Raw genomic sequence first — 24,200 nt, forward strand, 5'->3', positions numbered from 1 at the left:
TTATTTTGATTACACAAATCAAACCTAACTATATGATTGTAGCTGCTGACCAGCATAGGGAATCTCTATGGCTAATTTCTAAGACATGTTGCTGATACAGTACTGTGTGTTGTACCTTATCTTGTTAATTGAGTCTTTTTGGGCATCTTATGCCTAGAATTATTCAAGGAGATTGATTCTTTTAACTTCCTTTAAAGTTTGATCAGTTGTGCATAATGACATGTGCAACAAATGGATATAGGGTGTCAAACTCATAGATTTGCAATATTTAAAATCAGACACTATTTTTAAAATATTTGGGGTCAACCTCTGTGACAGCTTTAAAGGGACACTTCACCCATTTGCATTAAGCTTTGTATAGTTAGAACTCCAGTCATGTTTTTGAATGGTCATGCATCATTTTCTCAGTTGCCGCTGAGACAGGAGAAATACAGATTTCAGTGTTGCACATCCTTCTTTCAATGATGTAAAAATCATCATTTTGCATCATTGAAAGAAGTAAGTGCAATGTCTTTGTTGAGGGAATGAGACTACAAACACCCCTTTTCTCTGTCAAATAGGCACCAAATTCTAAATGTATGTTACATTTCGACTACAAATATAACACTTTCAATAAAGATTAATGTTTCTACGGGTGAAATGCTCTTTTAAAGCTGAAACTTATCAAATCCTATCAGAGGTCCAGAATGTCATTGAAACACACCAGTGGCTTTGCTGTCATCAGTATTAAACATGTTACCCCTCGAAGTACCCCTCCCCACAGAGCCCCCCCCCCCCCCACATAACAAATCCCAATTTAACCCCTGTGTATTAACAGTATGTATTTATATGTAATTTAATTTGATTCATTACATTCATTTAGATCAGGTAAATTTTGTAGTGCTTCTCACAACACATTTTAAATCAAAACAACTTATCAGCAAATACATGTTTCATGTTATAATCAGCAAGTTTATCAGTCAGGGTTTCAAAGTAATGTGCATATGGGAATATTATACAGCTATAAGATAATACACTATGTGGTTAGTTAACAACTAACTAACATCAACATTGACTGGGTTTTACCCAGATAGCACAGGTACGTCTGTGAGATGTCTGGTAAAGATCTGGAGATCTGGAATACATCTGGTGTGTAAAAACATCTTATAAAGGAAAAGAGCTGCTTTACATACATTCTAAATCAAAAACGTCTTGCAGACATCTTCAATATGTCTATATGACATCTTTTAGGAGACGTCTCACAGACGTATTGCAGATGAGAAAACAATTTAAATAAGACATCTTGCAGATGTAAACGCAGACATCAAATAGACGTCTCCGAGATGTATGTGTGCTATGCTATAAGGGTCTGAATGCACTGACAGAGGGCCCCTCACAAAGCTTTGCTTAGGGCCCCCCAGCATCTAGGACCGGCACTGGCTGTAATTGAACTGAAGCTTCTCACTGTGGATTTTTGTCTTTATCTTGGCTGCGTAGACAGATGCTCTCTCTTTGCCCTTTTTTGTCTTTTCCTTCTTCTCTTTAGAAAGCATTATTTTATCACTGGGAGCTGTTAAGAACGACACGACTGTCAATGTTAATTCAGAGTTGGAGGTAAAAATGAGAATAACAGTTACATTAAATCAAATAAAAATATACCGAGACGATATGTAAACTACTCACCGTTAATTAAAGTGGACGACATACTTGACTATTGACGATGTTTGTCCTTACAAGTGTTATAATACATCTCCATTCAGATAAAGATTGAACATACAAAACTAGATGTAATCGTTTGAACCTAAACAATGCCGCCGCGGAATCTCAAATTCTTCTTCTATGGTGCTGCCAATGACGAATCAACTCCGGAGCAGCGCCACCTTTTGCACAAAATTTAAATAGAGGGCATTACTTATGTAAAGGCATTTATGTAGAGTCACTCAGTGTTGATTTAATTCAATTTTGTCCACTATTGCTTAAATAACATTACATTTTAAATAAATAGCATATAAAAAAAGGTTTATGACACGAAATAACACGAGAACAAGCAAGTACTTTTATTTTGAAATTACACTCCATTCACCGGTTTCTGTTAACACGGTAGCTCAATTCGCACAGTCGCTACTCGCGAGCTCACTGAACTTCCTCCTCAGCTGTCAAGCGTTAACTCACCAGTGGTCCTGGTCGAAATATTATCTTTTTTATTTACTATATTAATTTGAGTTTAGTCAGAAATGGAGGGCCAGCGCTGGTTGCCACTGGAAGCTAACCCAGAGGTATTTATTTTGCAATGTACTGCTTACCCGTTCATTTAATTTTCCATCGGACTTTGATTCAATTTCATAGGTAGCTTTTAGCAGGAACGGTAAGCTGCAATTCATGTCATGGTCATCATATTTATTATGACATCGTTTTATGTTCTGTTTCTGCTTTTCAGGTTATGAACCAAGTGAGTAGATGTCTCGTCTATCTGGGTGTGTCTAGGATTCAATCAAACTAATGCCAAATGAATGAATCAGGTTTATTTTAAGCACGTTTGAGATATGAATTTGATATACACTATGATTAATGGAATTATGATCCATATATCATTTCTTATTATGTTTTTAATTTGATCACATGTGTTAATATGGTATTTACATAATAATTTCTCAATATTAGTTTATTATTAATATGTTTAAAACATTTCTGGATTTTGTAGGCCCTTATATCTCCATGGCTTTAATGTACAACTTTTTCCGGTTTAAATGTTTAGGTACAATCAGATTGACTTTACAAGTCATTTCAGCTTATTGTATTAGAATTTTTAAATGTCATTACATTACTGTTTATCCCAATGAGCAACTTTAGCAACTTCAAATTATTTTTAGAAGTTACAGCAACTCACCACTGTTCAAAATGTAAAATATTAAGTTAAAGTTATGTGAAGCTAATTTGATGGTACTTAAACATTCAACGCAAAAGTGTTTTTTACAGTGTTTATTTGTAGCTCTTTTACCGTAACACTGGACCTATGTTGTAAAAATAGTTAATAATATTCATATGTTGTGTTGTACCCTAAGTTTTTGCGGCAGCTGGGCTTGGTACCCACCTGGCAGTTTGGTGATGTATATGGATTGGAACCTGAACTTCTCAGTTTGGTGCCGAGACCTGTGTGTGCTCTTCTTTTACTTTTTCCCATAACAGAGAAGGTACAACTGCAGTCACACCCATATATACTCTTTGTCAGCAAACAATTACTGTATTATTATTATTATAGATTATATACACACACACATGTACACTCATGTGAAAAAATGAGGACACCCTATGGAAGTCTGTGTGTTTTTAACATATTTGGATATATGTATATATAATACCAACGTAAAGCAATACTGAGATATCCAAGAAATATAATGGAACAATTAAAACTGAAGGTAAGACTTTCCAAAACTTTCTTTAAAGAAGGTTAAAAACAACAATAATTTGTGGTGAGAAAAAAGACATCACAAACATTTTTCACAGTTAAAATGGCTAAAATCACACACCTACCAGTGGTGGCTCGTGACTGCACTTCCGAGGATGCGCTAATTCAAAATAAGTGTTTGGATTGTCACTTGTGTGGTTCCCTTTTCCAAAACATGTGTCATCACGTGTTTTGTCAAAATAAGTGCCAAGGAATATTGCTTGCACAGTTTTACAAATGAGGCCCCTGGTTTGGGGATGCTTTGATGCAGCATGACCTGACCATTTCACTATCATAGAATCCACCATGAATTTTAATGTATATCAGGGGGTGCTTGAGAAACATGGGAGACCATCTTTAAAAATGTTTAAACTGAAAACGCTACAGGACAGTGACCCAAAACATACCATGTGGGGTGACTCGAAACGGGTTGTACTTGCAAGAAACCCATCAAATATCTTACAGCTGAAAGAATTCTGCATTTAGGAGGGGGGCAAACCTTCCTCAGACCGATGTCAGCGAGTGGTAGATGGCTACAAGAAGCATGAAGTTATTTCAGCCAAAAGGGGGTAACACTCGCTATTAGTGGGCATAGTGTCCTAACTTTTTCCTCAGTTAGAACACACATTTTTGTTGAAATCTTTTGTTTAATGAGTAAAACAAGGTTATTTTGTTGTTTACCTGCAATTAAATCACTTTCTTTTCCAGACAAAAATAAAAACAAGATTAGCCAGTGATATGTAGACATTTCTTAATAAAGAACAGAACATGTAATGAGGTGTCCCAATTTTTTCACATATATTTAAAATTCATTTATTTATTTATTACACACATATGTGCAAAGGGATAGGGTTGCTTTTAAAAAAAAGTTTTACACATTTTTTTTTTCTGTAGTATTAGAAAGGAAACTTATATTAATTATTATATTATATACACTTATATTAAGTTATACAATCTTTTTCCCTGTATAGTATGAAACCTTTAGACAGGAAGAAGAGGCAGAAATTAAAGTAAAGGGGCAAGAGGTGTCCTCTGATGTCTACTTCATGAAACAGTCAATTGGCAATGCTTGTGGTACAATAGGATTGATTCATGCTGTTGCAAACAATCAAAAGCATCTTGAATTCGGTAGGTATCAGTGTTTATATTTCCTTATGTTTTTACTTAATTTTTTAACTGTGGTAAAATGTCTCTGTTGGTTTATGTAAATGTTTTAATGCAGATTTGTTCTAGTTGTTTGTGGTGTCTTATGAAGTTTTTCTTTCCTAGAATCCAATTCACCACTAAAGGCTTTTTTACTGGAATCTACGAAGATGAACCCAGAGGAAAAAGCAGCTTTTCTTGAAAAAGATGAGGTAATAAAGTAGTTCGTTGATTTGAATATGTGTGACCATGCATAAAATGCATCAATAGGAATATATGGAATAAACCAGAACAATTAAAGCAATTTATGTACCAAATAAATGCAAGTTTGCAGTCAGACAACAGAATGAGCAATAATATATTCTGTGCAAACAGTCCTTATATCTACCCGGGACAGACCTAGAGACATTTTGCAGAATAAACTGTAGGACTGCCCAAACTAACTACATCTGACTGTTTTCAGTAAACCTTTGAAGGGTTGAACTGAATAAAGCCTTTATTCACGGTACTGATGTTTATCTGATTTCAGAGTATCCGCGTAACACATGAGTCAAGTGCTCAGGAAGGACAAACAGAGGTTGGTATTTGCAAAATACACAGTAGTTGATGAAACTTTTAAAAAAATATGTTAAAAAAATGTTGGGCACACATTCTTATGCCATTAAAGGATTTTCTGTGTAATGTTTTGTCCTGTACTTAAGTAGCAGAGATGACATAATAAGAAATTGACCATATTGCCGAGATTTTTGTTAGAAAGCAGAGTTTATGGAAGCAAAGCTTACATTTGGCCATGTTTATTAACTACTAGACATTCTGAAATAAAAGTCAATGTTTGTTTAGAGTCATAAAAACATTCTGACTGTTTACTTTTTACTCTGCTCGCTACTACAGGCTCCAAGCTTAGATGAAAAAGTGGATTTGCATTTTATTGCCTTTGTAAATGTTGACGGACATTTATATGAACTAGGTAGGTGAATTGTATGAATATATTTATATGAATCTGAATATGAGACTGTTTTATAAGTGTCAATATTTTCTCAGTACTGCAAACAAATGTAAAATGTTTGTGATGTACAAATTTAAGTAAAGTTTAAGTTTTTGCTGTACTGTAATACAATATATTGTTATAAATGTCAGGCCCCATCACACAACCCCTTCATGTCTCACTGATCTTTTGGGTCTTGTTTCCTGGACAATTTCCTGGAAATTACTGGAATAATCAAAACTGGGTTTGCCTTTGTCCATATAGCATTTACATTAATGCATTTGGAAGATGCTTTTATCCAAAATGACTTACGGTGCACTTCAATATATACATTATTTATTATAAATATTTAATCAGTTGAGCCCAAATGGATATGGCTTTTATATGATAAGATCACATTTTATCAAGCCATTATTTTTACATTTAAATAACTATATGGCACATACTGTAGAAGCTTTACAACTGAGTTATTGTCAGGGTTCTTCTTAAAGGTGCTCTAAGCGAATTGAAGCGTTTTAGACCATAAAACATTTTTTGTTACATACCGGAAACATCTCCTCACTATCTGCTTGCTGCCTGTCCGCTGATCAAACTGTAAAAAAACGCGATCTCTGTAGACAGCCCCGGCTTCACAAACGGCAATATCAACAAATGGCCAAACCTACAAACAGAAACCATAACAAAGTGTTCCAGCCAATAAACGACAAGAAGGATTTGGGGGTGGGGGTTGGGCGCGTTCATGAAAGCACGGAAGGGAGGGGGAGGGGGAGGAGGTAGCTACGCTCTGTCTGTTTGAAAACAGTTCAAACATCAACAGGAAGTGACGTCGCACATTATTCGCTTAGAGCGCCTTTAAGAGAAGTAAAATATTTATAATAAATATTTTATCATAAGAATAATCCTAAAATGTAGATGAAATTTAAAAAACAATATGTTATAAAGGTGCCACATTAAATTGTCACAAAACTGGTTTAACTGAATGGTGACAGCCTACCATAAACTGAATGACAACTATAAATAATTTTGCTTTGTCGTTTTTATTTTTTATCGGTGTTGTAGTGAGAGAGACTGTCACTGTCATTACTGTTGGTAAAATAAAATGAGTGTTTGCATTTGTTCATTGTGTTGCAGATGGACGAAAGCCTTTTCCAATTGTTCATGGGAAAACCACAGAGGACACATTTCTTGAGGTGGATTTATTATCTAATGTAGACATGCAGATTTTGTGGCAAGAATGCATATTTGAGGTGCTCGGATGCAAAAGCCGCTAAACGCCGTCCGTCAAAAATTAGATAATAGTATTGATCAATTGGACCTGAATACAACCTGTTTGTGACAGTGAAGTTTCTTCATTATTACATTCTGACTTTCATATTATTTGCAACGTTTTAGTTGCAACTCTAGTGATTTTGCAATTGTTTGCTATGTCTTGTTGTTTAAAAGTGGAAGTGTTTGCCACTTGCAACTAAAGAAAATTTTGTTAATTAACAGTAAAAAAAAGCAAAGCGACATTTGTGAAAATAAGGCATTTCAATTATTGACTAATAACTTTTTCATTTGCATTAAAGTGAAATTACTAAACCTAAACATAAAAAATGCTGATTTATAAGAAAATGTCAGACACGCATCTGAACTCCTCATTTGCATTTTTATTTATTTGTAAATATTCTTATGTTTTTACACTATTTTTGAATTTGTGAATTATTTTCATGCTTTTGACCATTTATTTTGCTTGACTTGCAGGACTCCGCAGAGGTCTGCAAGAAGTTCATGGCACGGGATCCCCAGGAGCTCCGCTTCACTGTGGTGGCTCTGTCTAAAGCATAAATGTTTTTGATGTTTTACATGAGAGGAAAAACTGCCAATCATTCAGAAGTGCTGATTACTTTAGAACATTAACATTTATACAGTATAGGTTCAATTTTGACTTTGATAAAAAATGTACAAAGTTTTGACCTTACCAGATAAATGCCATTGTTAAAGGAAGAGTTAAAATAAAAAATGGGAATAAATCAATATCTACAAAATGTTCAAGTTAAAGATGACTAGTGTTTCATATCTGTGTCATCTCAGAATTACCTGTACTGTCATTTTGTTCCCTTTATTGGCTGAAAATATCTCTTTAAAATTAAAGTTTGCTGCTTGAGAATGTTAATATGCAGGTTTGGTTTATTTTGGCCAAAATAACAGTAGGAGTGCTACCTTACAGCTCCCAGTGTGTCATTGTATGTGTCCTCACACTTCTGAATAAAGTACTGAAGTTCTTTAAAAAAATGCAGCAGATATTTAATAAACAGAAAATCTATAAAATTCATGGAAATTATGTAGACCAAACAGCAAATATTGACTTTTTGCAGGCCAGAGTAGCTGTCTAATAATTGTTATTCTACGTTCCAGTGCCTCACAAACATTTTTGTCCACACTTGCAATTGCAAATGTTAACACTGAACATATTTATTTATTTGCATAATGTTTATTACAAATTTATACTTTCATCTCGACATTGCGATTATTTTGCAATGGTTTTCCATATCGTGTCGATCATAGTATGCAAAAAAAAAAATGCACGTGGACACCTGACCACTGCGATTTTTCACCATGTTTTCTATTTGGTGGCATTCTTGCATAATGCAAAGTAGTAATGGCCGGATCGGATATTTAACTTTTGGCTTTTTTGGAAACGCGCTTGTTGTAAAATCCCCTTTGTAACCTAGCTGTGTTTACGTCGTGACGCACTAGAGGGCGTAACACTCCCACAAAGCAAACTCAAAAGTTCTCAGGAGACGCAGGTTTTAATCCGACGCTGCTGCTGGTTAGCTTTTCTTATTGACATATGAAAGAGCGATGGTTATGGTGGCATAAAACAACTGCAAATCCTGTTTGCCAGCTGCATTATTAAGGATTCACACTCGTGCTTTCAGATTACAAACACGCGCTGCGCACACCTGTGACCCGAGGTAGTGATGGAGTGGCGACAGCAAACATCCATGGATTACGATTCTGCTTTCTCAGAAGCACAGAGATGGATTGAGGCAAGATTTTTTTCTCATTTTTATGCATAACCTCATTTAGATAAAGTTTGTTTGAGGTAAAAATTACATAAAGGTACGTAATCTCTGTCACAATGCAAACAAGAATTCGTGTAGGCTACTTGATGTATAATGGTTTAAAAGAAATGTATTCTCTCTAAAATTCTGAGGAAAATGTATGTTTTTCTTTGTTTACTGACTGCAATTTACACAAACAATTTGAACAGGTGATCAATACAATAACTCATTCATTTAGAATCAGATTAGGATATTTAAACCTGGGTTTCAAATAGTCACAAATATATGTTTTGCAGCAATTTTAACATACTTTACTAGATTTATGCCTCAAAATCCAGAGGACACATTTTATTCAAGGTTAAAATGTGATTAGGACTTTGCTATCCTTGTGAATTCCCTTCTCAGCATGAGCTTGCAGGCCCAAAGCAGTAGGTGTAACTGAACAAATATTGCACTTAATTCATGAGGGGTGAATCTGAATGCTTTCACTGTGACATCAGTCTCTCACACATGCACACTGGTTCATTGTCACAGCCAGTGAACCTTGACAGGGCAGTTTCAGCCTCGAGCTGATTTCTCCCCTGCAAAGAAAGGTGATGTTATGTTTAGCGTCTGATCTAAATGATTAACAGGTTGTCGTGCGTAAGGGCCACAGTGGGAGTCTCGGTGCCGGGAGCCTGTGCTTGTGTGAATGTAAAAAGTACAGGGTACTGTAGTCAGCTGAACAATCTGGAGTTTGTCACATGCTCATTCTTGCACCAGGCAGGCACCATGACTTAGGCAAAGGTATTTCTGTTTTGTAAATTCTCAGCTTGTTAAAGTCAAAGCTACTAATTAAGCAGCTTTCTGTTAAGGTATATGATTTTTCTAAGAAGGTGCTATAACAAACACTCCAACACTTCATGCAAAAAGTTATTTAAATTATGTTTGCAGTTCCTGGAGGGAAAAAAGAAAGCAGTTTCTTGTATGGCCATTTTGGGTGAGCTTAGGTTTCAGGCTTTGATTGTGCACAAATGAAATCTAGCACCAGAGCTGCCTCTTTGTTGTCACTGTATTATAGCCTACACTTCTTGTTTCCAGGTTTTGTCTGCACACAAGCATCTGTACTAGTCACTATGTTGTGTATAATCAATCAGGATTTAGTATGTACATGAATATAAGAAGATAGACCAATAGAAAATCATGGTGACAGCATTGATGATAAACATTATGTAACCAAAAGTCAATCGATTCTCAAATGTCAAACCTAGATTACTAAAAATGTATAATAACTGCAAATAAACAGAATTAGATGGCACACATCTATTGAACTAACTGTAAATTATATGCACTTTTTTGTTTACATTTATTTAATACTTTAGTTTGAGTAGTCATCCATGTTTTATAAGGTTTTATCTCTCTTTACCCTTTGTTTGCACCGTTAAATTCTTATTTTTTATGAATTGACCTCAGAAATCAGCGTTTTGTTACATTGTTAATTCATGTTCAGTAGACCATGCCTGTGTAAAAGGATTAAGGTATTTTGGCACAATTAACGGTGTGCCAAATGATTAATGATGTGCTGCATTCCTAGTGTCTAAACAACTTGCAATGCGCCTTCATGAATGAACAAGAGCTGTAGTGCAACTGTCTAGTTGAATTAGAATGACGTCAAACAAAGCCTGCCATTTCAACGAGTATGCAGAAATCATAATGCAAGCTTAAATGGACACTCCACTTTTATTATTATATTCTTATTTGATTCTTACCGTTTTGGAATCCATTCAGCCGATCTCCAGGTCGGTGCTACCACTTTTAGCACAGGGGTTCTCAAACTTTTTCAGTGTGCTGGCCCACTTTCACCGTGCATTCGTGCCCCCTTCAAAGAAAATGTATACAAATTTTGGTTTTAAAATGTAACATTTAATTAGACAAAACATATTTAAGTATACAAAGCAGTTCTGTTGGTTAGTTGCCTTATTATTTAAGTTTAATTACACAAAATTCATGATAAATGAATGTATAAAATGTCATGAAACTGGGTACCCCCTGGCACCATCTCACCTCTACTTTACCCCCGCTCCGGTTTGAGAACCACTGACTTAGCACACCCTTAGGCCAATCCATTGAATCTGATTAGCCCATTAGCATTGCGCTTAAAAATAACCAAAGAGTTTCGATATTTTTTTTATATTTTAAACTTAACTCTTCTGTACTTACATTGTGTACTAAGACCGACGGAAAATAAAAAGTTGCAATTTCTAGTTCTATTATCTTAGTATCTTTCTATAGCAGGGGACTATTTTAGGGCACTGCGTAATATCATTGCGCCTCCTGCATCCATGTTACAGCAGCAAAGTCCTTCGCTGCGTCCCAAACCGCCTACTTCCATACTATATAGTAGGCAAAGAGTACGAGAAGTAGTGCTCTTCGTCCAGGGCTCCAGACTAACTTTTTTCACTAGTAGGAGCACAGTGGCCCCAACTGAAAATTTTAGGGGCAATCAGAAAATTTAGGGGCACACACCGTAAATCAACATGCTAACCAAATATTCACATTTCTACTAATTTCCACTGTATTACTAATAAATACTTTAATGATAGATGCAGAAACTACAATGTGCTGTTTCAAATTCAGTGTCACATTTTATTGTGCACTTTTGGAAAAAAAGGTCAAATTTACTGGTTGCACATGTGCGACTGGATGTAAAATTCAGTGGCACACTCTCAAATTTTAGGGGCAAAATGCCACCATTTGGGGGCAGTCTGGAGCCCTGTCGTCAACTATATAGTATGGAAGTATGCGGTTTGGGACGCAGGGTTCAATTATTACGCCAGAATGAGAGTATAGTTCCTAGCCATATCTGCCTAGAAATTCACAACTGGTCTCAGTACACCATGTAACTACAGAAGAGTCAAGTTTTAAATAGAAAAAATATCTCGTTGATTATTTTTGATTATTTTCAAAAAAGTGGAGTGTCTCTTTAAGAAGCAAGTAAAGGGTATTACAGTAAAATTCAGAAACATTTATTTATTTGTTGTTAAGGGGGGCTTCCATGTGGGTTTATAAAGGGAAAGTTTGACTACTATGAGCTTAAACTTGTGTGAGCTAAATGTTATACACACTTAAATTTAGCACAACACAAAGTTGAGATCAAAATGATATTTATACGTTTACGTTTTTGTATATACATATATAGTATTTGTCCATGTTTATTGTCAGAAAAAAAGTCAAAAATGGTCCCTAGCGAACTGGGGCAGCGCACTTTTAAAAAGTACACCTTTGCACCGAGACGTCATGTTAGTACCTCAAGGTACTTTACATATTTGTGCCAAATGTATTCCCATTTGTACCTCAATGATACACATTAGGACCTTTTTAAAGGGTACTGCCAATGTGACAGTTTGGGACCATTATTTCTGACAGTTTATATATAGACTTATATGTATAGATAGACAGACAGACAGACAGGTAGATAAATAGATATAGATTATATACATGTGTAGAATTAAATACCAATTCCTGCACTTAAATGCACCCAACAAACAAATGTGGTGTTGTTTGTACATTTATAATATGCTGCTACAGAGGTACATTTAAACCATTTAGCCACCATAGACATCACAATGAACAGCAGGGGTCAGAATATCATATGCCATTGAACTCTGGTGTTTACAGCAACATGCTGTGTGCATTGCGCTTTATAGGTTTAACCTCTTGAACACTTGTATTTATGATGGTTTGTAATGATGACACAAATCTCCATTAAAGGTACAAATAGCTGAACTTTTTTATTAGAATGTTACCTTGATACACTACTTCAGCTTTTAAAGGTATCACTGTCACACGATTTACATAGTAACGATTTTCTAAGTTCACATGGATCTTAATTTGTTCTGGAAATGTAAGTAGCAATTTTGAGCTTTAAATTATTTTTAGAAAGAACATGTTTTGGATTTTCAAAACAAAAGGTTTCACTGAAATTCCTTATCCACCCCGAGTCTGCAATTTGCTGTGTAACCAGATCTGGTGAAACAGCATTTGTCCTCACATCAGTCATACCAAAATGTTCCTATTATTTTTTTTGGCCTTTTGTTTGACATACATAGAAAGTGTCTCTTTAGAGGTCTGCTTCTGATAGAAAGAGAACAATAAGAGAGGCACATTGTGGTTTAGGTCTCAGTCAATACTGATCTCGACGTAACCAGTGTCCTTTTACATGTAAGCTCTCCACGCCCTCTGAATACAAGCCATGCTACTGAGAAAGCGGCTTAAGTGTACTTCTCTATCGGAGCTGATGCTATCTATGCTTTATTTACGTCTCTTGATTTCATATCTTTTACATCATATTTTATTGTTTCATATCTAATCTCTCCCCATTGTTGTTCTTCTATAATGACTTACTTGGCAGTTTTGAAGACATTTCACAATTCAAGATTGTCTACTGTAAGCTGAAAGCATGCAAAATGGCTTGTTTCCTGCACCAGTGGCATAATATAAAACATACCAACATCATTACTATGCTGAAAGCTTAGTAAAAACTGTCTGCTGTTTGTTTTTGGGTCTTTAAGCTTGAAAATTGAAAACATTTGTATTCGGATAAAGGGGCTTTATTCATAGATGTTATATGAGGTGTGGATCAACAGGGCTCACTTAGTAACAGAGGATATAAACACAACATAAATGCTTCCCTGTGTGTGAACAACAACAATGGGCCGCCTGCCTACTGTGTCCTGCAGGAGCTGCTTGAGATCATTGGAAAGGCATGAGGTAGTCTGCAAAACTGTGACATTCCTCAAGATGCTCTACTTCACTGTGGTTTGGCCGCTGGGCTCCAGCCCTGATTACTGAATAACCCGAAATTCTCCATAAGAGACTGTACTGTTGTGCTCGTGTGTTAGTCGTTTGGAATTGCAGCTTGGAAGAACAACTGAGACTTTCCGAACATCCCACCTTTCCACTCACTTGTTCTGGTGCTTCCTGTTTTTGTCCTCCTTCTAGGCAGTAACTAAGAAGAGGTTTGGGAGCTGTAATTTCCGGAGTTCTCTGGAGAATGGAGTACTGTTGTGTGAGTAAGTAAGACTTTTATGCTTGGAGCACTCTTTTTGTAATTTTGCATTGTTGGCTCTATTTCTTCATTGCTGGATGAGGCTGAGATTGTTTCTTGTGTTTTTGGCATAGCAAAACTTCAACTGCAATAAATGCATAACTTTGTATTGGATATTAAGGAAACAATCCGGTTAGGGGCTTCATTTTGCAGTTTGTTTTTGGCTGTGCATTATCCTGCTTATTGCATGGCTTTTTACTGTAAGAAAAAAATCACATAAAATGTTGATTTGCATAGAAATGATTTTTGCAAATGACACACAAGTAAGAAAGTACTTTTTAACAAATGCTGTGCTGGACCCATGCCTGGGTCAAATATGTACAAACCCAACCACTGGGATAAAAATAACAATCTAGGTTAATTTTAGTGGTTGAGTTTGACCATATTTGACCCAACCATGGGTTGAAACAACACAGCATTTTAAGAGTGCATTTGCCAGAGAAAACATTCAAATGTGCAGTTTCATTATACAAAGCTGTTAGACGCCAGCATGCTACGATAAGTAGTCAAAATCGAGCATATTTGGTAGGATCAATCTAAAACTTTAGTTATTATATACTGTAACAGTGCTGAGGTCAGTTACTGAAATATGACCCAACATATAATTAACATTAACTGTAATTTACATCTGATGTCATATGCGTGTCATTCAGTGTGCATTATGTAATGCACCTCTATTTTAAAACGCCATAATTTGTATCCTGCCGCAGGCTCTGCTCCGTTCTGTCCCACGAAGCCTTATTAACTCCAACAGAGGAAAACAACACCGATGGCAAAGCATTTAAAAAAAAACATCTGTGGCAAAGTAATACACAGGGCCAGTTACTCTAGCATGGTTTAGAAACCCGAGCAGGGCAGAGTGCAGGCGCGCAGGGAGAGGCAGCGCTCGGGCTCCTGCAGTAGCCATGCTGCGCTGTTTATATGGATTGTCGGGTCAGTGGGTGGGTGTGACAGGATGCAAGATCAGGATTTTAGCCTATTTACGAACCTGACTGGGTAGTTCTGGAGTGTCTGGCCCGTGATGCTGTAGCCCACGCGCTGATGTCCGTCTAGTGACTCAGCAGACGAATGACCACAGATGGGAGCAAAATCTCGCCGCCTTTTTGTTGCTGCTTGTTTACAGTCTGAGCTGAACCATTAGCATTGCTGTTTTCACACAAGAGATCAAAAGATCAAAAGTGTACATTACCTGAGGATACTGTCACTCTGGATCTCACTTTTAAACAAAGACCCCCTGTTATACAACCACTGGGGCTCAGTACAGATTTGACTTGAGCTGAAAGAATGTGTGACTTACTGATGTGTGAACAGATCGCTCAGTAGGGTTGTGCAGGAGTGACATTGTTTTTGGTATTTAGATGACTTTTTAAATCAAGAAAAGGACTTAATAAATATATTTAAAGGTTTTAAACCGACTATAAATAACTGTTGCCTGTGTATGTTTCCAAAAAGAACTGTTTGCATTGAATTTGTTTTATGTAAAGTCATTTCAACTTAATTTTTTATCTTGACTAGTGATGATGAGTTCTGTAACTTAATTAATTAATTAATTTAAACTTTATTTGACAAATTACAGCAACTCATCACTAGTTAATATTCCCATTCACACATTTTGGGATGGTTTCCCTGACAGGGATTAGCTTAATCCAGGACTAGACCTTAGTTCAATTAGGAAATATAACTAGTTTTAACAAACATGCCTTACTAAAAACATTCCCTGTGTGCATTTTGAGGCAAAACAAAAGGGCACTGATATATTTTAAGATGGAGAATAAGGATCACTGGCATTACAACGAATGACATCAGAACATGAACAGAAGCTAACAGCTTTGCCAAATCATAACGTTTTGATACAGATGACCTGTTTACCCATGCACTGTTTACGGATCTTGCTCACCACATGCACGCTGCTTAAAGTCGAGCACACCTGAGGTTAACATCCAGATTTCTTTAACAAAGTTTTTAAAAACAACTTACTATCTATTTGCCAAATTGCCCACGTGCTTCGCACACTTTCTTTGAAGCCTATGTTTAAACATTACTGCTGTTCAAGATGCAGGTTGTGACTCTTTCCCAGTTCAGTTTGTTTGGTCATGAGCAGCGCGCGACTGTCAGCATTTTCCACAGCAGTGAAAACAACAAAATACGGATCGTAATGTTTACAATTACAATACTGTCCTCGTCGCGTGGCAGTTTAGAGGTGTCTTTCGCTTTCCCACCGAGTTTACCAGTGTTTTGGTACTGATGTGTGAATGATATCTTACTGGTAAAAAGACAAACGCCACTGCGTGTGTGAACTGTGCACATTTTTGTATTATTTTTCTGATAAATTCATGGTCATTTACCGAAATGACTGTGTGAAAGAGGCTAATGACTTGTAAATCTAAGTTGATTATACTTAAAAATGTACAAAAGTAAATGCACAGTGTTTTAAAAGCCATTGTCATAAACTGGTGACTGGTGCACCTTATAAATGTTTGTTTTACACTTCTTTTTTTTCTCATCTTTCAGTCTGATCAACAACATCAGGCCCGGCATCATCAAGAAACTAAACAGGCTATCCACACCTATTGCTGGCCTGGTAAGTTGCTTAATTGTGCTGATGCACAGAAATGCTGTGCAGAACTGAGGTGTAGTATTTAACCTGAATGTCATCTGCAACCTAAACTGACTTAAAAGTTTGAAAGATGAGGAATGATTCACTAGCAGACATGTAAATGGGTATTTGGTGTGAAAAGAGTCGATCATTAACTTCAGACATGGCGTATAGTAAGTGTCATTTGTTCAAGTAAAAACTCCCACCAGATTTTTTGCACGATGACTGATTCACATATGACAGTAGAGAAGGTGGAGTCTTGGTCTATGTGTTCTGTTGACCGTTGTTTTGAATGGAAGACTTCACCCAAAAATCAGGATTATGTCATTATTGACTCATGTTGTTCCAAGCCCATCTGTATTATTCAAAACAAAAAAAGAGAGAGTTTTATAAATATTCAGTCAGGAAGATACAGTAATACAGTGGCAGTGCATTATGACTCTATTTCTTCGCCCTAATATATAGAAATGGTACTCAAAATAGTGACGCTCCAAAAATCACATGTGCCTATTGTTAAAGTAATGTATTCCAAAGTGAAACATTACACTTGCAAGAAAAACTAAACTATTATTATTTATTTATCTGACAACAGACCTAAACAATGAATTCAGCTGCACGTCAGTGATGTCAAACCTCATTGGTTTTTATATGACAACCATCCCAAAGACATGCGAGAACCAATGAGATTTGACTTCATCGCCTTGCCACCATTTGTATTTAGTGCTCAGATCGGCTTGTTTACATTTTAGTTTCACTGACAAACCTTCGTGCTTCATTATGCATTCAAGTGAGCCATTATGTACAGCCATTGTAACTGGATATTCATTAAATTATCTCCCTTTTGTGTCCTGCAGAAGAAAGAAAGTCATACAGGTGTGGGATGACATGTAGGTTTTTAAGTGGAATTTTTCTTTAACACACACACGTGCATAAAAGAAACAACAATACTGCAAATGTTATTTAGTTCTTAATTCAATAGCACAGAGAAGAGGCCAATAGGCGTGAACTTATGTTGCGTTTATCAAAACCTCTGGGGCTAATCTGCACAAAACATGCAAGCTCTTTTATTATCCCATGGTCCTTTAAAAACATTTACTCAAGTAAGCCTGAATAAGCGTTTCCATATTCAACAGCAACATAGCGCTATTTCCATAAAATTCTCACAATTGAGGTATTTAATGGCCTGGGCTTAGCGAAGATATGTAAAGAAGAGACTGTGTAATAAGACTACTGAGTGAGCTAGCATGAATTTCAAAAGATAATCATAATGGACTCTTTAAACTTTATTTATGACTGATTAAATCTGTTTTCCACATTATAAAAGTCTCATTCAAATCTCTGCGATCATCTCAATGCCGTTATTTTAACTTTGTTAAACACAGTTTCTTTACAACAGCGTTGGATCACTACTCTTGGTTTGGTTAAAGCAAAGCTCATTAGCGCAAGAGCGGAAATCTTTGGTTTTGTGGACTATGTAGTGATTTTGGCTTTGGATTGCTGAACTCTACTCAAGGTTTGGCTTTAGCTCATCTCTGGATCAGTTTCCCATAGCTGCACGCTCCTTGTTCCATCAAATCAGGAGTCGCGGTTTACCCTCGTGCTTCCCCGCTGATCCTCTTTTTACCAATCTAAATAGAGGAAGCCTACACTTGTGTGGTACTCTGGTCGACCACATTAGAAAACTCATTTTGGAAGGGCTTTACCCTGAGGTTTAGCAGAGAGATGCACAGCCCGTCATAAACCCCTGTAATTGAGCGGGATGGATATATTTGAAGCGAGTCTCAACATTGTAAATAGAGAATTGGCAGGACAGATTATTTGAATAGAATTTTCCATAGGCCACCATCCTCAAAATGCGCTCTTTAAACATTTATAGTATATTATATTATTTGGTTTTATTATGCCCATAATGTGTGTTGGGTTTAATGAACTGGCACATTGTTCTCTATTCACTTTAAAAGTTTATTGAAAACTACACGCCAGTGTTTCCAAACTTGACTTTTGCAGACGCAATTTACTTTTATGATTAAAAAAAGACATTTTATACAATAACAGATGGAATATAACATACTGCACTACAAAGATTGATCAGTAAAACATGAATGCACACCACCTCTCCTAAATCTCAACTAAGGCGTTCGACAATCTGATATGAGAGTTGGGGCCAGATTTACTAACAGCTTGCGGAAGTGCAAACCATCATTTTGGCGTTTTATAACGACTGTCGGGATTTACTAAAGATGCGCAGTGGATAATTAGGCCTGGAAAGATGTGGTCTAGTTATTTTTGCGACTGATCTTATTGCATATGCATTTTTAGGAGTTTCACTGTCAGATCTGATGCAAAATTTATGGGGGAGGTTATTTAAATGATTCACGCAACTCAATTTAATAATGTTTGCGCGTGTGATATAACTGGTATTTAAGCCATTCAGTCCCTCCAGAAAAACGCGATTATGCGATAGCATGATTCAACGCATAATCAGCCTAAGTATTTTTTATTCATATTTATGCAGGAGATTTTTCAAATACGCCGCACTTTCGCAGCATAAATTACAGATTACCGAGCGCAAAATATGCGGGGCTTGCATGATTTCATATTCCCCGCATTTTCATAGCAAAAATCACATATATACCTTGCCAGAAAGTTGAAAAACATTGCATTTACATCACACAAGCACAGTCATGCCCCCTGTTGCCATGGAAACGTTATGAAGTGACGTGAATATGTGACGTGAACATCATTCAAAAGCTGCAAACAGTTTTCACACGTTCCCGCAGTTTTTGCAAGTTCCCGCAATTTCATTGCATAAAATTGCCTAAATATCCCGCATATTCCATCACATTTTTTAAGAAGGTGTTCCGCAATATCAAGGATTTTGCCCGCAACAATCACAAAAAACTCAGTATTTTTCTGGAAGGACTGGCCATTATTTAATCCCAAAAAGCATGTCTTAAATAATTTTGCACTTCAAATGACTGCAATTCTTGCTGATTCATGAGTTTGCATTAACATTTAATTGATAGGGAAAATGAGAGATGAGAGAAAGCATATTTGGCCTGCTGTCCGAGGAGAGGGCTCCGAGCTTGGAGTTTTAGCCTGAACCCAGTGTACTCCCCCCCTCTTTAACTGGAATAAAGTAAACTAGATGAGAGTAAGGTGATGGGGTGGAGGGAGGCTGCAAAAAATATGTCACAGGAAAGAGGTGAGGGACAGCTATTTATAGGCACCTCTTTGCGCTGATTGGTTGGGTCACATGATCATGTTCCATGATCAACTTAGTTAAATAAACTTCATTAGGAAAGGCATCACAGAGCACATGGTACAAGGCAAAGGATTTTTTAACATGTAACCGTTTATTTGGATTTCCAAAGGAACATATTATTAAAAAATATATATTTTTGTTTGCTGGTGAAAATACAAGAGGAGTCACTAGGAGAAGTCACACAATAGCACGTGTTTCAAAACTTCTTGTAACTTAATTTTTTGTCCTCCAGTTCTTTTCAGTGTACAATGGCTTTGATAGTTGGGATTTCATTCCGAATTTTCAGCTGAAGCGCATCAGGGATTAGTTGTTCACCCGCACCTGCAGGAGCATCAGCTCTGCTTATTTGCGACCCTGAACTAACTTGCACTACAGACTACTCTTAGTAGATTGCGTTGGTCATTTTGGAAATCAGCTGTGTTATTTTATTTGCACCTTTTAAGTAGATAACCTGCAGATATTACCACTCCCATCTGCGTTTTTTTGGAATTGCGCTCTCACGCTAATTTGCTTTTTTTTAACGCTAATTTGTTTAGTACATCTGGCACTTAATATTGTTGTCAGAGGATTGTAATAGCTCGATAAGATCAGCATTCATGATATCATCATTTGCTAGTGCACTGACAAAAAAATACTTTATGCATCATTGCCAGTGATCTGTCATGAAGCTATACTGTATGTGCAAAAATAGTACCCTTTACTCTTTCTCGTATTGTTCCAGACCTGTATTACTTTCTTTCTTTCATGTTACACACAGGAAGAAATGTTTTTGTGTCCTTTTTGGTGCTCTCTGTCCATTGTTATCGAAAGAAAAGAGTTAACTGGCACAGTTTTTGTGTTGGACAAAAGATGAAACGTCATGCAGTTTTGGAAGGACATTAGGATGAGTAAATGATGATAGAATGTTTATTTTTGGTTAAACTATTCACCTCAGAGATATTTCTGTTTTGGGAAACATCCTTAAGAGGTATTTTAGATCATTTAAAATTCCAAGTAAATGTTAAACACCTGTTCCAAGAAATTCAACAAAAGATCCACGTATTTGCAAGTAAGCTGGTGAAAGCTGGTAGGACCATTCCACATCCCAGATGATTCACATCTTACCATTACAGAATCTGATCCATTTGTTTGCGATTAAAAATGGGACAACAAGAGACCTCTTAAACTGTAAGAAATAAAGGTACAAAAGCTGCCCCTGGGACGCTACCTTTTACAAAAGTTCTAATATTAACCATTAAGTACCCTTTAGATACAAAGCTTTACTTTTTAAAAGGGCACTGCCCAGGGGGGCAGCTTTTGTACCTTTATTTCTGACAATATAGGATTTATTTTCTGTGCACCATATAAATTGGACTTTGAGATTGTATTTTGATCCATAAGAAATGTTGTTTGTCACTTTTAAGTACATACTAGATTAGTATCTTATTTAAATAAAGGACATATTATCCCCCACCCACAAAAAGTTTAAAGAGAAGGTGATTTACATGTGCACTCAAACTTAAGTGGTTAGCTCCTTTTCCATCTGCTAATAAGCATGTTTGCTGTTTAAATATAGGCCGAAGCAAACCATAAGCAGGAGGGGTGACATGGGAAAGGGTGGGCTGTACACTTAAGACATGATATCCAGATGGTTCATCTGAATGACACCACTTAAAGGACTAACATTGCTAGTCACCAGTATGTTGTGTTTTCCTCAAAGGGCAGGATTCTGATTTGTTAGGCTTTTAAAGTAACTGAAACAGACGTCACTAACAAGCTCATGTACAGTAAGCTCAGTTCCATTATCTAAACCAGTGATTCCCAAACTAGGAGGAAGTCCCCATTGGGGGGCGGAGATTGTGCCAGTTTTTGACATTTTATAAAATGCATAAATGTTATTATCGTTATTATGTGTAATTAAACCTCACACCATGCACACCAAAAAGTTTCAGAACCACTGATCTAGACCAACACCAAACTACCATTAACCAGCGGAAACCAGCATAGAAATTCTATCTCGTCTTTTCAGCCGATTATATTATTATTCTCATTCAGGAACATGAATTCGGACACAATCTTAAGTTTCTCTCTTACATTAAAGCATTTCCTCACCCCCACGACCTTAATAGTCGCTTGAGGGAAATACTTTGTTGTTTCAGTCACCAGTCTTCTGTTTCATGACAACATTGTCTCCAAAATAATCCACCGCCCCTTAGATTCCTCAGATGTTCTGCTGTGAGGTTGAGTGGCGGTTTCTGGGTGTGAAAAGGGAGAGTACACATGAGTATATGTGTTTGTGTACAAAGTATGCACGAACATATGTGCCCGATTTATAACAAGACTAATGGTGGGGAGAGAGAGAGAGAAAGAGAGAGAGCGATTGTGTGACTACCGTACATGTGCATGGGAGGGCACCTGCAGCTTTGACGCTGTCTATCAAAGACTCTTCTCTCCGCCCCTTAGGCAAACTCCCGCTCTCACAGGTAGTGCCACAGGTCACTCACTTACGTCCTGCCTTCGTGTTTCTCTCTCGCTCTGTTGTCTCAGTATTTATTTGCCACCTGCCCTCTCTCCTCCCACCCCTGCTAACTCACAGGACTGTCTGAACTTTGGATGCAATGATTTCTGAACTGCACCTGCCAAAGAATTCCCATATGATTACTGTATAACTCAAACGGTGGACTCATATTCTCTGTTGACAGGACAACCTCAACCTCTTCTTGAAAGGCTGTGGCAAACTTGGACTAAATCAAGCCCAACTTTTTGACCCAGGAGACCTGCAAGATTTATCTACACGCGTAACTGTCAAGTAAGTTCAGTTTCTCAGCTTACAGTGAAGTAGAAAGTTTTACGAAACGTCTGACCTTTGCCAGTATGGAAAATAGCTGTGGTTATCTGAACAGACAGTGTCCAAATTCTGTTTATGGCGTTTTTAGCTGATCTAAATGTCTACTGCTCTCATTTACACATACTTTAGAAAAACAGGCCTGTATAGCCAAGCGGTTCAGTTAAAATCTATAACCATCAATGTAAACTGTGTATATGGCCATTCATTACAAAATAACAAATTTGCGTGAAGTTTTGTGATTTTTGTCATGATAGCTTTGACATCCATCATACAACCATGACCAACATGAATTACTTTGTTTTGTTTGTAAAAGCGATTTAAATCTGAAGTGAATATCATGAATATGGCTGTTTGTCCAATTAAATTTGACAACAGAAAGTCTTAGAAAGTTAAACAGCCAGGAACAAAGGTGAGCAGCTATAAAACCACAATCTGATGATGTGTAAATCCAAGACAAAGAGAGAGGTTTGTGTGTGCGTGCTGAGGATGTTACCACATGCAGGTGTTTATTCTGTCTGCGTGTTACATCACGCAATATTTTAGTTTCAGTGTTTTGGATCAGCACATACCGGTGACTTGGGTGGAAAGATATGGCATGTTGAAGAACCAGTTCAGTATACTCGCAGGTGTGGCTATGAGAGGACATGACGTTCACTGCTGTCAGTCCAGCTTCGACATGTTTATTATCACAAAAACAATGTTTGACATTCAGTAACAAAAGGTTCTTGGCTATTATGTTAGATTAAGTTACTTAAATTAAGTAACACTCATCTTTCATAAAGTGTTTGCGTAATAGTGGGTGTTTTAGGGGAGGGTTCACCCCCCAAAAACTGTATTATTATTAATATTATTATTATTATTTATGAGGTGTTATTCCAAAACGAGGTGATGTTATTTCTATTTTAACACTACAGTAGAAGTGTTACGCAATAACAGCATTCCAGTCTGGAACAATATGAGGGTGAGTACAGTAAATAATGACATGTTTTGGCGAAGCGAGCATCATGGATAAGCTGTCTGCAATTACTTTCGCTTCTGTTCCTGCGTTTTCTGTTAGTTGATCCTTTGTAAATGCTTCATTTGACTAAGGTGTGTTCACCTCGACCATGAATTAGTCCAGCACAATAACTTTTGAAGCACTGTGACTGATAAAAGCTGTATTGTGTCACCATACAAAATAGTAATTCAAATATGTGAAATCAGCCAGGCACATTGATAAGAATACTTTGAATATGAAGGAGGAGGGCTGATGCTTTTGCTAGTAATCTCTTTTCCATCAGTATTACCTCAGTTAAAGTGACAGCGCTGTCAGCTCGCACTCAGCTGCGGTCTGAGATTACACAAAACCAGCTTTGCTGCGTGACTGTTACCATGCCACACCTTCTCTGTCATAGCAACCATACACAGACTCTTATTAAATAGAGCTCATTCATCCTCCTATATTATGGCTATATTACCACATATACTGTACTGGTTTCGTCTGTGTTTTGTCTATAGCGCCTGTGGGTGTGTGCATGATCTGTTTGCATGCCCTCCTGCCGTTTATCTGTAGTTGTCCACTGTCAGGCATTTGCCAGAAGGGTTCCAGGGTTCCTAATTTTAGACTTGAAAGGTCACATTTTGACACCAGATGAACTGCAGTGGTGATTTGATTCCTGGCTTGTACTTTTTTTAGCCTCTGTTTTCTCCTGGTGTAACTTTACATTCTTTGGGAATGCATGCTTGTATTTACTACAGGAACCCTTCTGGCATTATATTATCTGTTGCGGGTACCTGCTTGGCTAGCAATTTGCATACACTAACTGTAAGCTGACCCTGCTAAGTTTA

The 24,200-nt window shown here is 37.0% G+C and overlaps 2 protein-coding genes across 15 annotated transcripts in view; both read left to right on the forward strand.

Annotated features, from left to right (window-relative positions):
- The first annotated feature begins 2,062 nt into the window (after nucleotides 1–2,062).
- On the forward strand, nucleotides 2,063–7,707 carry uchl3 (ubiquitin carboxyl-terminal esterase L3 (ubiquitin thiolesterase)). 3 transcript variants are annotated; one of them, XM_065248924.2, is made up of 9 exons: nucleotides 2,064–2,255; nucleotides 2,417–2,428; nucleotides 3,042–3,170; nucleotides 4,396–4,552; nucleotides 4,694–4,779; nucleotides 5,097–5,144; nucleotides 5,459–5,534; nucleotides 6,684–6,742; nucleotides 7,296–7,707. In XM_065248924.2, exons 1-9 carry the CDS (start codon nucleotides 2,214–2,216, stop codon nucleotides 7,377–7,379), a joined length of 693 nt encoding a protein of 230 aa, XP_065104996.1. In that variant the 5' UTR covers nucleotides 2,064–2,213; the 3' UTR covers nucleotides 7,380–7,707. The 3 variants fall into 3 exon arrangements, with proteins under 3 accessions (XP_065104997.1, XP_065104996.1, XP_065104998.1); XM_065248925.2 differs by lacking the exon at nucleotides 2,417–2,428 and having other exon boundaries at nucleotides 2,063–2,255; XM_065248926.1 differs by lacking the exons at nucleotides 2,064–2,255; nucleotides 2,417–2,428 and adding an exon at nucleotides 2,475–2,498.
- Nucleotides 7,708–8,357: 650 nt separating this feature from the next.
- Nucleotides 8,358–24,200, forward strand: part of lmo7a (LIM domain 7a) — a 49,741-nt gene continuing 33,898 nt past the window's right edge. For 5 of the 12 annotated variants that reach the window (XM_065292707.2, XM_065292703.2, XM_065292702.2 and 2 more), the window contains exons 1-4: nucleotides 8,359–8,584; nucleotides 13,580–13,650; nucleotides 16,197–16,266; nucleotides 22,228–22,334. In XM_065292707.2, the coding sequence (XP_065148779.2) occupies nucleotides 8,516–8,584; nucleotides 13,580–13,650; nucleotides 16,197–16,266; nucleotides 22,228–22,334 (317 nt within the window). In that variant the 5' untranslated portion in view covers nucleotides 8,359–8,515. Of the gene's footprint in view, nucleotides 8,585–13,579; nucleotides 13,651–16,196; nucleotides 16,267–22,227; nucleotides 22,335–24,200 lie in introns of all 12 variants that reach the window. The other 7 variants (XM_065292706.2, XM_065292710.2, XM_065292711.2 and 4 more) reach the window with 5 other exon arrangements.

The sequence above is a fragment of the Paramisgurnus dabryanus genome, chromosome 15, assembly GCF_030506205.2.
Source record: "Paramisgurnus dabryanus chromosome 15, PD_genome_1.1, whole genome shotgun sequence".
Taxonomy (NCBI): domain Eukaryota; kingdom Metazoa; phylum Chordata; class Actinopteri; order Cypriniformes; family Cobitidae; genus Paramisgurnus; species Paramisgurnus dabryanus.